Source organism: Tetrao urogallus (assembly GCF_951394365.1).
Source record: "Tetrao urogallus genome assembly, chromosome: 19".
Lineage (NCBI taxonomy): Eukaryota > Metazoa > Chordata > Aves > Galliformes > Phasianidae > Tetrao > Tetrao urogallus.
In genome coordinates this window covers 2,457,246-2,472,420 of record NC_136832.1, presented here as the reverse complement: position 1 = coordinate 2,472,420, position 15,175 = coordinate 2,457,246, and the positions used below count along the sequence as shown (strand labels likewise).

At 46.5% G+C, this 15,175-nt stretch overlaps 1 protein-coding gene across 2 annotated transcripts in view; it reads right to left on the bottom strand.

The window, feature by feature from the left end:
• Window positions 1–15,175, bottom strand: part of LOC306953785 (voltage-dependent N-type calcium channel subunit alpha-1B-like) — a gene marked incomplete at both ends in the record, with an annotated part of 257,528 nt that overhangs the window by 147,079 nt on the left and 95,274 nt on the right. For both annotated transcript variants that reach the window (XM_079544765.1, XM_079544766.1), the window contains 2 exons: window positions 10,144–10,331; window positions 14,476–14,628. In XM_079544765.1, the coding sequence (XP_079400891.1) occupies window positions 10,144–10,331; window positions 14,476–14,628 (341 nt within the window). The remainder of the gene's footprint in view (window positions 1–10,143; window positions 10,332–14,475; window positions 14,629–15,175) is intronic.

Sequence of the window (15,175 nt, the reverse complement as noted above, 5' to 3'; positions counted from 1 at the left end):
TCCCAAAATTACTCCCCAAGTCGTAAGGAGAGAGGAGTACAAACACTTACACGTCACACAGTCACAGCTATTTATGAGCTATGGCTGCTCAAGGCTACATGCAGTATTTATGTCAGGCTAAATGCACATTCAGACTGAAACATGAATTCTGTCGGCCTGGTGAGCAGATGCAGAATAAACTTGTCCTCCTGCTCAGCAGCCCCCATGGCCTGTACCCCTAAGTCAGCAAGACAGAGCCTCTCACATGGACAGATTCCCAGAACACTTAACAAAGAATTCAATACTCAGTCACTTTCTGACAATGACCATGGGAAATTATGGATCGATGCCCAAAATCATTGCAGATAATGACAGTCCTAAGAATAATGCACTGGCTTGCTCATCATCTTAAATGCAGGTCTAGACTCTTCCTGAAAGAAAAAAGCCTATGTATTTCAAGCACTGATTTTCCCTCCCAACATTGTAGGCAAAAGCTTCCCAAGAAATTTTCAATAGCAGAAATCTGTTTAGCTGAATTAAGTTCTTCATTTTATTGCATAAAATCTGAACAATAGGCTATTGTTATGTGCATTCCTCAACAGAGAATCAGGTTTGTGCAGAATATGGATCTATTTAGGTCAGGCCACCTTCTCATTTTGTCTTCTAATGAGAATACCTCCAGCTGTACAGCTATCTCCTCCAGTCAATTATAAGCAAAAAATATCTTTGTAGGCATTTCTACAGCCTACAAAACAAGCTAGAGCTGAGAGCTCAATCACAAACTTCAGAACACAGCAAGACCCTCAGGTCCAACAGTCCTTTGTCAACGCACACTCTGCTTCTCAGGACAGGAGACCAAAACTGGTTTCTTGCCACTGTTTTCCCATTTCAGACAGGAAAAAAAAAAAAAAAAGGCATTGGTGAAGATCCTCCAGCTCTACCTAAAGATGTTTCATAAAGGTTTTATGCAACATGTTAATTAGAGCAGCAGTGCAAGCCTGGTTTGTCAGGTCTCAGTCAAGAACCTGGTGCAAGTCTTTGTATGCGTATCCTTTGATATAGCAAATACAAACTTATATCCAGGTCAGGATGGCCATCTAATTAGATTAGAGCACAGCAACTCTTAATCACAGCGCCACAACTAAACTTGTCTTTAAAGACAGGAGAATCTTGAATCAATTAATTAGTTCATTAGCACAACTAACAGCCTGCAGTAGGGAGACGAGCCCAATCTTTAACTGACCAATTTAGGTTAGAGGCTGTAGCAGAATCAAGTGATGAAAATATGTATAAAAGAGCATAGTGAAAATCCTGCGGTGTGGTTGCTTTGTGGAAGACCACCTAGCACCCAAGCCTGCCCAACTTTACAATGAATCAATATCTTGCCTCTGTGTGTGACTGGATTACTGCACACCAAGTAACAAATCCATCTTTCACATAACAAGCTGGCTGGGGAATCCGAAACCCTGCACAGCAGAAGTCTCCAAATGTACCTGCTTCTCTGTTGGGAAACCAGTGAATGGATTTTTTTAATCCAGCCAACAGGTTTAGCAGAGCTAAATGGCAGCACAGCAGCCAGTTCAATGGGCTGGACCCTGAGCTCCTGTGTGGCTACAAACCCCTGTAGATCCACGCATCTCTCACTTGATCAGGACTTTTCAGTCTAGACAAGGTGACTTTCATTTAGAGCATGGCTTGTTTTTCATGAAGTTACGCTGCTTTTCATACTTACTGGACAATTACCTCCTGTAAGAGAGTAGCTGAGTGCATGCTTGACTTTGATGCATGGATCTACAAGCAATGAGGGCAATGTGAGCATTGCTTGAAGAATCATAGATTCATTTAGGTCAGAAAAGATCCAACCATCAACCAACCACCTCCATGCCCACTGAACTGTGTTCCTCAGAAGATGAATCTGGATTTTAAAAACCTCCCATTTGAAAGTCTCAATAACATTAGTAAATTTGTCTGTTGGAGGAGAAAGGAGAAGAGAGTTTTGCTTGCAAAGGAGGATGATGAACCTCCTGACAAACAGCAGCCACAGTTTGCACCTTGTAGCACCCTGAGATGTGCCAAAATGCTGAGCACAGAGGACCTCTGCCCCAGCAGATTGTTCCTTGCCTCTCTATCACTGACACAGCACAGAAAACAGACCTGTGATCACCATCTGTGCAGGTTCCTAAACCCAGCATCCCACCCACACACCCAGCATCCCACTCATCCCACTGTCAAGCTGCCTAACAACAGCACAACCCCTTATGCCAATACTGCACCTCTTAGCACAGCTCATCAGTGCCCCAGGGCATGCAGTCTGCAGATCAAAGACATCATGCTGAATCCCTTGCACATCCAGCCTCTTCTGCAGGAGCACCTAGTATTAGGTCTTCTGGATTGCTATAGGAACTACAACAGCAAGTAAAGTCCTCACCTTCTTTTCTTTTCTTTTCTTTTCTTTTCTTTTCTTTTCTTTTCTTTTCTTTTCTTTTCTTTTCTTTTCTTTTCTTTTCTCTTTTTTCTTTTCCTTTCTTTCAAAGAAGTTTTCTCTTACTCTTTTCCACTTCAACCACAGATGTAGCAGTCATGGCTCAAGCAGGCTGGCATGCTTCTGAAAGCATCCAGCTGCTTTTATTTCCCTTTGTAGGAAACCAATTGCAGGGCATGTAAGAGAGCTGCTTATACCCTCGCTGCTGTAATGTTGTCAAGCTGCAAGCGAATTTCTTCAGCTGGAGTTTTCACTTCTTGGCAGGCACTGGTGATTAAGCTGTTGTTTGGAGAGATTTTCATTTCTTTTCAGAGAGCAATTGCTTTGTTGAAAGGGCTCTTTAAGTTTGTATGATGTATGTCATTCTCCGGCTGTATATGTTAAAGCCTCCTATCAAAGCCTGGAGGTGGCTGCCCCACAGTCATTTTGAATATACCTTCATTGAGACATTCAATAAAACGCAGAAAATACGGTGAGGCACTTAAACACTTGCTCAGCTTTACATTTCCATTTGCTCAGGCGGTTTTCTGAGCAGGGCAGTGTGCTGAATCAGGGCTGAAATGCCCCACCTTTCAGCTTTACAGAGAGCTTCCAGCAGACGTGGGCGCAGACAGTCTGTTTTGCCAGACAGGTGGAGAGCTGGGCATGGCCAGAGACATGCATCAGACCTGTCTTAGCACCTAAACATTGCAAAGCTACTTCAACCCTAGACAAGCTCCCCATTTGCTATTACAGTGTATCTTTGGAAGCACGCTAAGAGTGCCTGCAACACAACTGCACCTCTCGGGAGGCTGTGAGAAAGAAGGGGATGGACTCTTCAGCAGGGATAAGGGGAAGTGTTTTCCAGCTAAAAGAGGAGAGATTTACGCTGGATATGAGGAAGAAGTTGTTTGCAGTAAGGGCAGTGAGGCACTGCACAGGTTGCACAGAGAGCTGGTGGTGCCCCATCCCTGCAGACAGCCAAGGTCAGGCTGTTGGGGCTCTGAGCACTGCTGGAGCTGTGGGTGTCCCTGAGCACTGCAGGGAGTGGGACCTGATGGCCTTTAAGGTCCCTTCTGACTCAAACAATTCTATGATTCTAAAAGATCTGGGACCTCACCCTGTGGCAAACAGACTCTGTGGTGCTCCAAAATCCAGGAGAAAGCGGAGGAAGGCATAAATAAATGGATGCTGGCCAATGCAGAATTTAGAGTGGTGAAAATCTGTTGTGCAGGCAGGTCATCCTCCCACACAAGACCCATCAGGGGTGCAGATTCCTCCTATTCAGATCTGTCTCACAGGGGCCAGAAGAGAAATTCAGCCTAGCAGGTGAAAGCAGTGCTGCTCATTCATGCTCATTTCTTATACTGCTGTATTACATGGAGCCAACCATGTCTCATCACTGACAGAGCTATTCCAAAGCCCATTGTTAGACATCTCCCTGGGGAAACCCAAGTGAGAAATCCAGTCCACCTTTTGCTCTGTAGCAAGGAGCTCAGGACAGAGCATGGAGTTCTGGGGAGGGTTTTAAAGCCACAGAGAATGCTTGTTATTTTCACGTAGCCATTAGGTTGTGCCTGGAGCAGGATACAAGTGGTGGGTTGTTCTGTTTGTGCAAGGATTTTTGAAGCCTGGGAGAGAGGCTGAGGACTACACGACTGCCACAAACATAAGAACAACTTAAATGAATTAATGTCATCCTCAAAGATTCGTTTTTCTACACAATAATGATCTTCCCTGTTATTTGAGCCAAACACACGTTGCAACAGCACAGTGGGGATGCAGCAGGCTGAGAGCCAGCATGGGTGAAACCCACACCTTTGTAACCAGGTCTGTGCATCAACCCATTCCAGACATCTCTGCTTAATTTTCCTGTAAGCAATTGGTCCTACTGAACCACCAGAAACCAACACTACCCCTCAGCAGCAGCAAGAGGGATTATCCATCACCCTGTGTGCACGTAGGAGGTGCCTGACTCTTATTAGAAGATTACAGTCATCCTAACTGGATAGTAAATACTATTTAACACTAACAGCATCCAGGGATTTTTCCTTCTTTACAAAACTGCAGGGAGGAAAAGAGCAGTCTTTCACATCCATGCAGCAGCACTAACTCTGGTACAGGTGCTGAGCTGCCACTGCTCCAGCACACACTGTATGTGCACTGCCAGCTCTGTAACCAGTGCTTGGATGTGAGCATCTCTCATCGTGCTCAACATACTCCCAAGAGCAACCTCATTGTGACAGTGAATGCTCAGTGCTGGTGAACACCAGATCCCAGGGATAATCCATCTCCTAATAGTGCAGCGGGGAGTTTTGCTGTATATGCTCTCCCTGCACTCACATCCCAGGCTTTAGGCAGATGCCACGGTCCCAGACAGCATTTTGGCTTAGGCAACACAACATCAGAAAGTCAGAAGTCCCCAGAAACACACGTGAGCTATCCAAACAACTAGGTAAAACAGATTTTCTTCTGCCCCAATAAATTCCAACACATCCACCACCTCTGGGCTGGGCATGGAACAATAATTACATCCTGACCTTCTCTTCCTGCGTCTTTGTAGGAAATTCAAAGACACAAAAAGGAGTGAAAAAATACCAAGTGAATCATCCTCAATTCAGTGAGGGTATAGTTCTAGTTGAGATCCAATTTAGGGCAAACTTGCATTTTATTTGAACTGTTCCTTTCTACTTACAAGCATATTAGAGGTTAGGTGCAGTCCACGCTCTTGTAATACCCACTGGACACTAATATTTGACAGTAGAAAATAGAAGAAACAGGAAAATCTCTTGCCATTAAGATCAAAAGAGAGTGAGCGTACACTTTGACATTTCTCCTTTCCTGCAAGGAGTCCCTGTTTTGCAAAGCAAATTCCACCATGTTATCCTTGAGCTCCTGCAGAGGAAAGATAAAAGGTGAAAATCTGGCGCTTTGAAAGTCAACATCCAGCTTCCTACCAGCTTCAGGTGAGTCAGGTTTGAGCCATGGTTTCCTGTAGGAGAAACGGGGCCACTGCAAAGCACACTCCTCAGGTCCTTGGGAGCCCAGTGTGCTGCAAAGGCACCACTGCACCTCCCAGAGGGTTACGCACCAGGTAACTGCGAGAGGACCACAGCACAGAGCCCAAAAACCTTCCTATGTAACAAAAGCACTGAGCCCCAACCTACCACAGCCATTAGGTCTACACGAGGTGCCTCATTTACAGTGACCAGTAATATCTGGCATGGAGTTTAAGTCCCTATGGAGTAACTGGTGATTCTATAGAGGACAGCAAGGTGTTTGTATGCAGGCACAAAACATCTCTGGTTTTTCACACTTGGCAGAGCAATCTGAGCTTCCCACAGTGATCAGGGCCAAGGGCAGGAGGGGGCCCACGGTGAATGAGAAGGTCCTGGTATGGGAAAAGCTGAGAATCACTGCTATAGGAAGGAAAGCAGGACTTATAGGATCATCTGCTTCAGGGGTGTCCAACCTTTTGGCTCGTCGGAGCCACATTAAGTGAATGGCAGTTGTAGTGGGCTGCATACACAGAGGTTGCTCCAAAAGTTATGCCTCCTGTTTACTTCCATGGAAAACTACAACTGGAACAAAGAGCACAACAACGCTATTTGATAGAGCCAAATCTCAGCTACAAAACACTATTTTTCAGCATAGTCGCCACCATTAGCTCTGCATTTTCACCAGCATTGAACAAGAGCCTACATGCCACACTTGTAAAATTCTGTACCAGTGGAGGTAACCAATGCCACCACTGCTGCAATGCAGCCCACCCACTGCCTCTCTGTGTTGGTCTCCATAAATATTCAGCAGATGTCAATGAATGTCATTTTTTCCTCACGGAGGAATTTGATGACACGCTTTTGCTCCATATGCACTTCCATGTCAGGTGCCATTCTGCCAGACTGCCTCTCTGCTGCCGTATGTCACACCAACACAGCAACACAGTCACAGCAACAGGAATATCGGTGGGAAGGTTCAGCCTTTGCTGCCAAACCACCAACACAACTACAGCTCACCTATTCTCTTTCCCCTTTGGCAAAAACCTGGAGGCATTGTGGAATTGTTCTCCCTCAGTGCTAACAAGCCCAGGTCATTGTCAGCTGTGCTTCTGACAGGATAACAAGTGCAGCATGATAATATTTAGCATATTAAAATACTTTACGAGAACTAATTAATACATTTACATAATGGTCCCAAGAGACTCTCTGATCACCAGTTACCACTTAGGAGCTCAGCAATAGTTCTTTCAGGCACATGTGAAGCAGACAGTGCAGCTCCTGCTGTCCTACATCACTCCCATCCATGCTGTGATACTCCAGGTGAACATTACTTACTTACTTACTCTGGAACAGTTTGCCCAAGGAGGCTGTGGATGCCTAGGGGCATTCAAGGCCAGGCTGGATGTGGCTCTGGGCAGCCTGGTCTGCTGGTTGGTGACCCTGCACATAGAGGGGGGTTGGAACTGGATGAGCATCGTGCTCCTTTGCAACCCAGGCCATTCTATGATTCTATGATATGATTCTATGATTCTTACCATGGGAAGGCCCTGTCCTGAGCATAGCCCAATGTCAGCACCACCAAAGCAGGACTTGGAATGGTGCATCAGCCTGCTGTAGTGGGCAGAGCGCCTTGAACAGCATTGCTGCTCATAGTGATCTGATGCTCTAAGGAGGTTTTCCCTCATTTCCCAGTCCAAAAGATGCTCTGTCTCTACCTCGGAAGACAAAAGGCACTTTCTTGTCTCCTGTCCTTTGCACACAGTGACCTCCCCAAATCACCTGTTGCTCCTCACGTCCTTTTTGGCTATAAACAGCACTGCAGCCGACAAATCTGCAGCCCACAGAAGTGTTCCTTCGGAGATACTGCTCTGGTGTTCCTGTGCTGCTGACTCAGGGAGTTTTCCCCTGCTTACTCTTAGCGCGTTTCACCTGATTAACGATTCAGTCTTTTTGCTTCGAGCATAAATCACCCTCCAGATCAAGCCTTGCTAGAAAGCTTTCTTTGGCCCCAATTAAAACGAATCTCTGGAATTATAAACAGTGGATCAGCAAGGAAAAACAGGGCTGAGATTTGTGAGCCAGCATTCTCTCTGCCCTCCTAATTCCTCAATTTATCACGGGAGGAGTGGATACCAGCAAGGTAATTACTGACTGCAAAGCCTTGCCTTTGATGGCAAGGAATGTATGGAAGTTGCATCTGCTCACCATGTGAAGTCATGAAGAAATGACTCAATAACCCTCACAAAGCAGCTCTCACTGGAACCTTTGGAAGGACCTGAGCCAAGTCATCGGACCCGAACCCAAGCTCCCTCTTCTCGTGAGCATCGATTTACATCAACCTTCAGACACAGCCCTCATTTTTCTGTCTTGAAGCTGCTTTCAGGGCAGACGGCTCTGTCCCCTGGTAGCGTCGATGCAGAAGTGGTAAAGCAGTCTCACCCCGCCACTGACCCCATCCTGACTGCAAAGACAAATTCGAGCTCTTAGCACCCCATAGCAGGAAGAGCAGCAGTAACAAAGCCCCATTCATGCAGCGCGATCAATCAATCACTATTTTGCAGGAGGAAATGAATGGCCCATTAAGGAAGCAGTCGGTAACCTCAGCTTCCCCGTAATTGCATTCAGTCCTACGCTGCCTGGCGTCCCGGGGATTTCAACCCGAAGGACAGACCCGAGGTGGGGCTTGGGAAGAAGAAGGGTGAGCAAAAGCAAGGCAGCAAACCCAGCCCAGCCAAGCAAACCTTGCATATGGCAGCGGTCAGGTAAGGGCAGAGGAAAGGGAAGATCAGCCTTCCTCTGTTCCTGCTTGGTGGGAGAAGCACCTGCTTTGTTCCTTATTAATGCATAGTCACAGTTTACACAGACTGTATCTTGTAGTCTCACAGACATTTGCAAATCATAATTAAGCTACACGTTGAAAGTAGGTTCATAGCTCCAATGAGGATCCTGCACCTGGGGAACGCAGCTTTCCTTCAGGAGAGATGGCAGAAAAATGCATTCCACCACTGCTGGATGCAAGAGGCAACACCTCATGATAATCCAGTATGGCTGCAGTAGGAACTCATGATTGCAGCTGAGATGTGGGACGGGTCAGAGCTGGAAGGACTCTTAGCACCACTGACACCCACTGCTCTGCATGTGCTGCCATAACTGCAGCAAGGGCTTTTACTTCCTATTTTTTCTTCTTTTTTTTTTTTTTTTTTTAAGTTTTCTTTTTTTTTTTTGCTTCTTTTTAACATACCTCGAGTGGGCATGGGAGAAACCAAGATGAAAGCCAAGCAGCTGGGGAACAGCCAATGGCTGGAGCTGTGAAAAACTTCAGGGTGAAACTTCTCCACCCACATCTTTTCTTGGCTGCTAACCTGCAAAAGGACAGCCAGCTCTTCAGCCAGCAGAGCAGCACAGGGATGGGGCTGAGGAAGAGGGGCAGAGCTGGCTGCAGGCAGCAGATGTGGGAAGGCTGCAAAGTGGTTTGGTAGCACTGCAGGCAGCACGCTGCAAGTAAACCATCCAGAGATCCTCCAATCCAACAAAGAACCCATCAACCATTGAAACCCAACCAGGGTTGGGGGTCTCAGGCAAGGCCTGACGTTGTACAGCAAATGCATGCTGCATCTCATCCAGGCATCTATTTCCAATTAGATGAAGGGACATCTAAAATGATACTATAATAATTTTCAAGGCAACCCCCACAATCAATACCCCAATACTAAACTCTGGGTGTTTTTTTGCATGTGGTACAAAAAGCAGTTTGGGAGAAAATGATCTAATACACCACATATTGATTAATCAATCCCAGGCAGGATGCTAATGGGCTTTTCTTACAACAGTTGGCAATAGAGGAAGGAGTGGGATTGTTGAATGAGAGTGGGAGAACCAGGTTGTGTGATAAAGTTTCAGGGCAAGGGGATGCAATGGGGAAATGGGCCCTTCTAGAGATCACTTTAAGCAGGTAAGGACTTGGAAGAAACGGAGGAACTGAGCTATGAATGACAATAAATCAGATATATCAGCTTCAAGCACTGACGATTTGTACCTTGCAATTTACTGTGGTTGGTATTAATAATACTTCCCTGTTGCTACAGAAACCCTCACAGGAAGGTCTGCAGAAGAGCCCAGCATGGGACCAAAGACTATAATGAAGTAGATGGAATATTTTGTAGTCTTACCAGTCAGGGAAATGGTCTATTAACGCCTGCTATGTTTTATTTTCCACACTGGCACTTCTGCCTAAGACAGGACGTGGTAATTCAGATCATCCACGCATAGCTGTCAGACCTTCCTTTCTTCCACAGTCAACAGAAGGAAGCAGCTGATGCAGTCATACATTGCTAAGTCATCCCCATTCCTAAAGTGAGCTGAAAAGTGCTGTGTCCTTTGCGCCCCTGTACTGGATAAAGTCCTTTACTATCCTAGGAAATGGAAGTGCAAAACACGAGGATCATCCTTCAGACCTGTTACACCCACTGTGAAAATATGGGAAGAGCTTAACAAAGCATGAAAGTGGGGACAGCCCTGCAACAGGCACAAGGTCCACATTGATTCTCAAAGATTCAAAAAGGACCTCCCCCCCCACCCCCCCCCCCAAAAAAAGCCAAAAAAAGCCAAACAAATTGACTTCTATTTTTCCCTGCACAGACATTCTCAAACTAGTGCAGTGCATTCCAGCACCCAGGAGCCCTACAGCCGCAGCTGCAGACTCACATTGTAGAGGATGTCGGTCCATCCCTCCATGGTGATGCACTGGAAGACGGTGAGCACAGCAAAGAGGATGTTGTCAAAGTTGGTGATGCCATAGTTGGGCCCTTGCCAATATTCCCTGCAGGTGGTCCCACTCTCGCACTGCCTGGCAGGAGGCTCCTCTCCGCAAGGAAAATCTCCCACCTCTTCACCTGTACAGGAGAACAGAGGGAGAAAAACTTACTGATCAAAGCCAGCTAAGCAGCTGGAACTGCTGGATCCTCTTTGCACCATGAGATGAACCTGGTTTGCGTTTCACGATTCCTTGGTGCCACTCTGGGCATGTAAAAGATGTTACACTCGGGCAAGCATTTATATACTGCCATGCTTTAAGGGGCTGTTAAGTGGCAGAGCGGAGCAGAACTACCTCTGAACTGCCCACAGTTTGCCCCAGTGCTCAGCCACATCATTTACAGAATCATAATCATCCGGGTTAGAAAGATCTTCAGGATCACCATGTCCAACCTGACCTACTGAGTCCCATCACTGAGCCATGCCTCTTGGTGCCACCAATGAGAAGCAATATGGAAAAGAAATAGTACAGTAAAATAAAATCAAAGGTTTGGAAATGGCTGCGTAAAAGAAGATGCTGTGAGATACGGATGCAGCTTCACACAGCATAGCTAATTGCTCAGCTCCAGTCTCATTGTAAGCTCCATGTTTCTACCCCAAGGTCAAAGACAGCATCCAGCAGCAGGGATGGGGCTGCTCCACTGAGCTTTGGTTCAGGCAGTGCAAAGGGGGAAGCAATCTGCAATGGTTCAGAGCCACTGGGGATGGCCAAAAGTGTCCCACGTCTTCCAGTGCCAGCTGTGAGTCATTGCATCCCTCCAGAGACATCATGAGCGCCAGCAGAGAGCGGTTTGGAAAAATAAAGTGCTGGCTTTTCAAAGTAAATAAATACACCAAGCAACGTCCCTGCTTACACAGAGTTGCAATTCTGGAAATATTACATGGTTTTAAAAGCGACACGATCTGGTGGTGGAGCAGCAAACTCCACAAAATCAAATTCACCAGGGGGAGGAAACAAAATCAGCGCTAACAATAATTAGGAATAATCATTCCACAGAGCAAAGCCTGCAGGAGGAAAACAAACCCATCAGCGTGGCTGCAGGATGTGGATGTGTGTGTAAGTGCAGCCTTTTCCTGTTGACTCAACACCTCGATGCGGGGCATCGCTCCCCAGCTCCCACCCTGGTCACTGCAGGCTTTGGGAAGGGGTTGGTGAGACAGGGCTGTGCAAAGAAATATCAAACCTGGCTCTTGCTGACCATCTGTGAGCTCTAATAGAGAATCTCTCTGGCCTTTTGCTGCTCTAAAAAAGCAATGAGTTTTTTCTCTTGGAAAGAAAGACATTGACAGAGCAGAATTGGTCCCTACACCATAGCTGGGGTAAAGAGATGAGGAAAGGGAGCACACCAGGGAAAAAATGGGAAGTAAATGTGATGTCCTTTGTTTTTTTAGAGCAGATTCAGAGTGTTTGGCCTGAGTGAGATGCAGAGGACATCTGCTTAAAAACTGTCCTGTGTCTGCAGAGCAAGATTGCACAGAGGCTGCCAGGAGAGGAAAACAAGTCTGGCACCCACCAGACAATACACAGCTACTAATTTTTTTATCCATTTCTCAGCCCAGCCTCAAATGTCAGCCTCAAATGAACTTTTTGCCATATTTTGGTCCCCAGCATCCCTCTGCCATAGTCTGTTCCTGCAGGGCTTCCGGGCTCACAGCTCTACAGCAACGTTGACTGCTGACACTTCCACTTTCTTCCCTCCACAACATGAATTCATGACTGATAGCCCTCATCTGCTCCCCAGTCCCAGGAAAAAATCTCCAGAGATTTCTCACTTGGAGGACTTGAATAGACACCAATGTGAGCAAGTCCTCATCCACCAATTTGCGACCCTTTGACACGGGTCATCTTTTTAACGAGGTTCACATTCGCATGCTGAAGTCAGCTGTCTGAGCCCGTGGTCTCAGGCCTGCGCTCGTTAATGTACCTCTTTGGATCTGATGAGCACTTAGGGTTTAAAAGGCTGCGCTGACAGCATTGTGGGATGCTCTGCTGCTCCACTCAGGGACTGCAGAGCCAGGAAGCCTCGCTGCCTTTCCAAAAGCATCATTTCCTGCAAAGCAGGTGGCATCGATCCCCATAACTCACCCTACAACGAGGGGAGGGGAAAAATAGGGTTCAGTGCCCGTAAGCAGAGCCGCTTTCTGCACTGCTGAGATGCCAGGTGCTGCAGGGCAGAGATGTGACATGCAGCATTTTCTGGCTGCACTCCCAATTCCTGGCTGGGGGTCACTCAGCAAGCAGCAGTCGCTTGCACACCATGGGGCACAGTGACAAAATCTGTTCTCAGCCCCCAGCTTGGCACTGAGACCTCTCAGTCACCGCTGATGTCACGCTTGTTTGCAGAGAACAGAGTGCTGGGGTTTGTTTTTCCATTCCAAGCTAACTAGTTTTCTGGGGAGGAAATATGAATATATCTGTATTATTTTGCCCACTGGATGCAGCCACCCCAGCAGAGAATGAACTGCAGAGCCCAGTGCTCCCAGCCTGCAAGCCGAGGATGCAAGAACTCACCCAGCTCATTCTAGGGCTGCAGCGCAAAAAATTTGAGAGTGCTGCTCAAACTGCAGATCTTTTCTTCTTGTTATTCTTAAGTGTTTTCTCCTTGCCATCTCAGCAAGAGCATTGCTACCTCCTGCACCTCTGTGGTCACCATTATTGCTGTTCCTCTGCAGTTGTTGCAGTGAGCTGAAACCTTTTCTGCTTGGCACCAAAACACACACACAGCAAAGCAGTTTTCTTCCCCTATCTCTCCAGCCCAAAAACTTCTCTGATAGATCAGTTGGACACCAGCACAGGCTGCCCAGGGGGGAGGTGCAGGTGTTCCAGAAGTGTGGAGATGTGGCTCTGAGGGACGTGGTTTATGTTGGCAGTAGGTGGACGGTTGGGTTGGATGATCTTAGAGGTCTTTTCAAACCTCAGTGATTCTATGAAACTCCATCTCTTCTAGGAATCACTCTGCTGCTCACAAACAAATCTCTAAACACCCAACTGTCCTGTACAAGCTGTGTTCTGTTTTGTTAATGTTTCTTAGGAACATAAGCAAAAAAACAATTTCTCCCTCTTTTTGCTAAACTCTGTGTAAACTGAATATATTAAACTGTTTCCATGTTGTTTATTATAAACCCTCATGAAGGATGCCCAGAGATTTGGCTGGGATGTTCTTTTATTACCATTTGAATGCACATAATAAATCAATATGAAGACCTATTAGTGATAATCACTGAAAATACAAGACTGTGCTTTAAAGACAGTCAATTATACCTTAAATTGCATCTTTTGGAGACAGGAACAATATTTTCATCTGTGGTTAGTCCAGATAATCAGCACCTATTAGCGCTATTATAGCAGGAATATTTAAAAATTACATGGAAAAAAAAAGGCTTTTTCATTTTAATTGAAATGAGTTCAGTGAAGCTGAGCACTTGTTGCACTGCCAGCGCTGCATGGTGCCTGCTCCTGCCCACCTCATTCACCTTCATGAGTGCTCCCTGCTCTGCTCTGTTTGAAGGGCATTTTTAACCTTTCTCCATCAGAGGGCTCCTTGCTTTTCATCTATTTACCTGTTTGTTTTTTTCAATTTTTGGGATTGCTCCCAACCTTTTCAATATTACCAATGGCACTGACATCCTCTGCTACCCATACAACTTGTCCAAAAGATCTTGCAAGGAAATTTCCCTTTTGCTGCAGTTTGCAGAGCTAAACCCACTGATACCAAGCAGAGACCAACAAGTTGAAATAAAAAGCTGCCCTTCAGAGGGCTGCAACCATTGAAATTTGTTTCTTTATATGTATTATATGCCCTTCTGGAGGTGCCTGTGGCCATGGATAGAGTCCTGGGCTGCCTGGTCTGGTGGGGGGCAACCAGCCCATGGCAGGGCAGTTAGAACTGGGTGATCTTTCAGGTTGGCTTCTAACCCAACCATTCTATGATTCTGTGATGATTGTGAAACAAATCAGGAGGCCCTGAACACCCTTGTATCATTCTTGGGTAGACTGACAGCAGTCCACTAGCACCGAGAGCTGGTGTTGAAGTGGCAGGAGGATCCATCCCAGGGTGCACAGGGTGAACAGAAGTCTGTTAACTCAGTAAAGATGGGAAAGGAAAAGCCACATGAGAACAGGATGGGGATAGGAATCTTATGGAGATGGATAAGATAGAAATGGAGATGGAAAGCATGGGATCTGAGAGTGCCATTGGGATGGCAGCAAAGCTCCAAACTCACCTGTCTCATTAGAGAAGCAGGTTTTGTGAAACTTCCCCATGTAGAATTCCAAGCCGATGATGGCAAACATCACGATGGCAAAGAAGAGGAGCAGCCCAATCTGAAGCAGAGGCACCATTGCCTTCATGATGGACTTGAGGACGACCTGCAGACCTGCAGGGACAGGGAAATACAGGTCATCAGGGAGGGAAGGAAAATGAGGGCTGGAGCAGGGGGGTGAGGCAGGGGACACAGGGCATCTAAGGGACAGATTAGGACTTGAACTCCATGCAATGCTGCTTTCCTAGGGCGCTGTAAAGAAACCTTCACACGCTCAATATTTCAGACACAGAAGCAGGGAAGTTATCTTTTTCCAATCTCCTTTCTTCAGATCCCAGATTCAAAGGTCTCTTAAGCTTCAGAGACTCAAAAGGACTTTAAAAGGACATTCCCTGCAGTTGGTGGAGTCCCCAAATTCAGCTGGGGGCCAACTTACAGCCAGGCCCTTACAGCTTCTCCCCTGACAGTGCAAGTTGCCTGAGGTCTGCTTCCACAAGACCAGCACAGAAGCAAAAGGAACAAAACCAGACTCAAACATTCTCCCAGAGTTCTCCATCTACAGCTTTTTCACAGGCACTAAAACTCATTTTCAATTAAAACCAGGGGAGATAAGGCTAGAGAGGCAGGCGAGATGGAGGTGTCAGATAACGTCATGCAGACG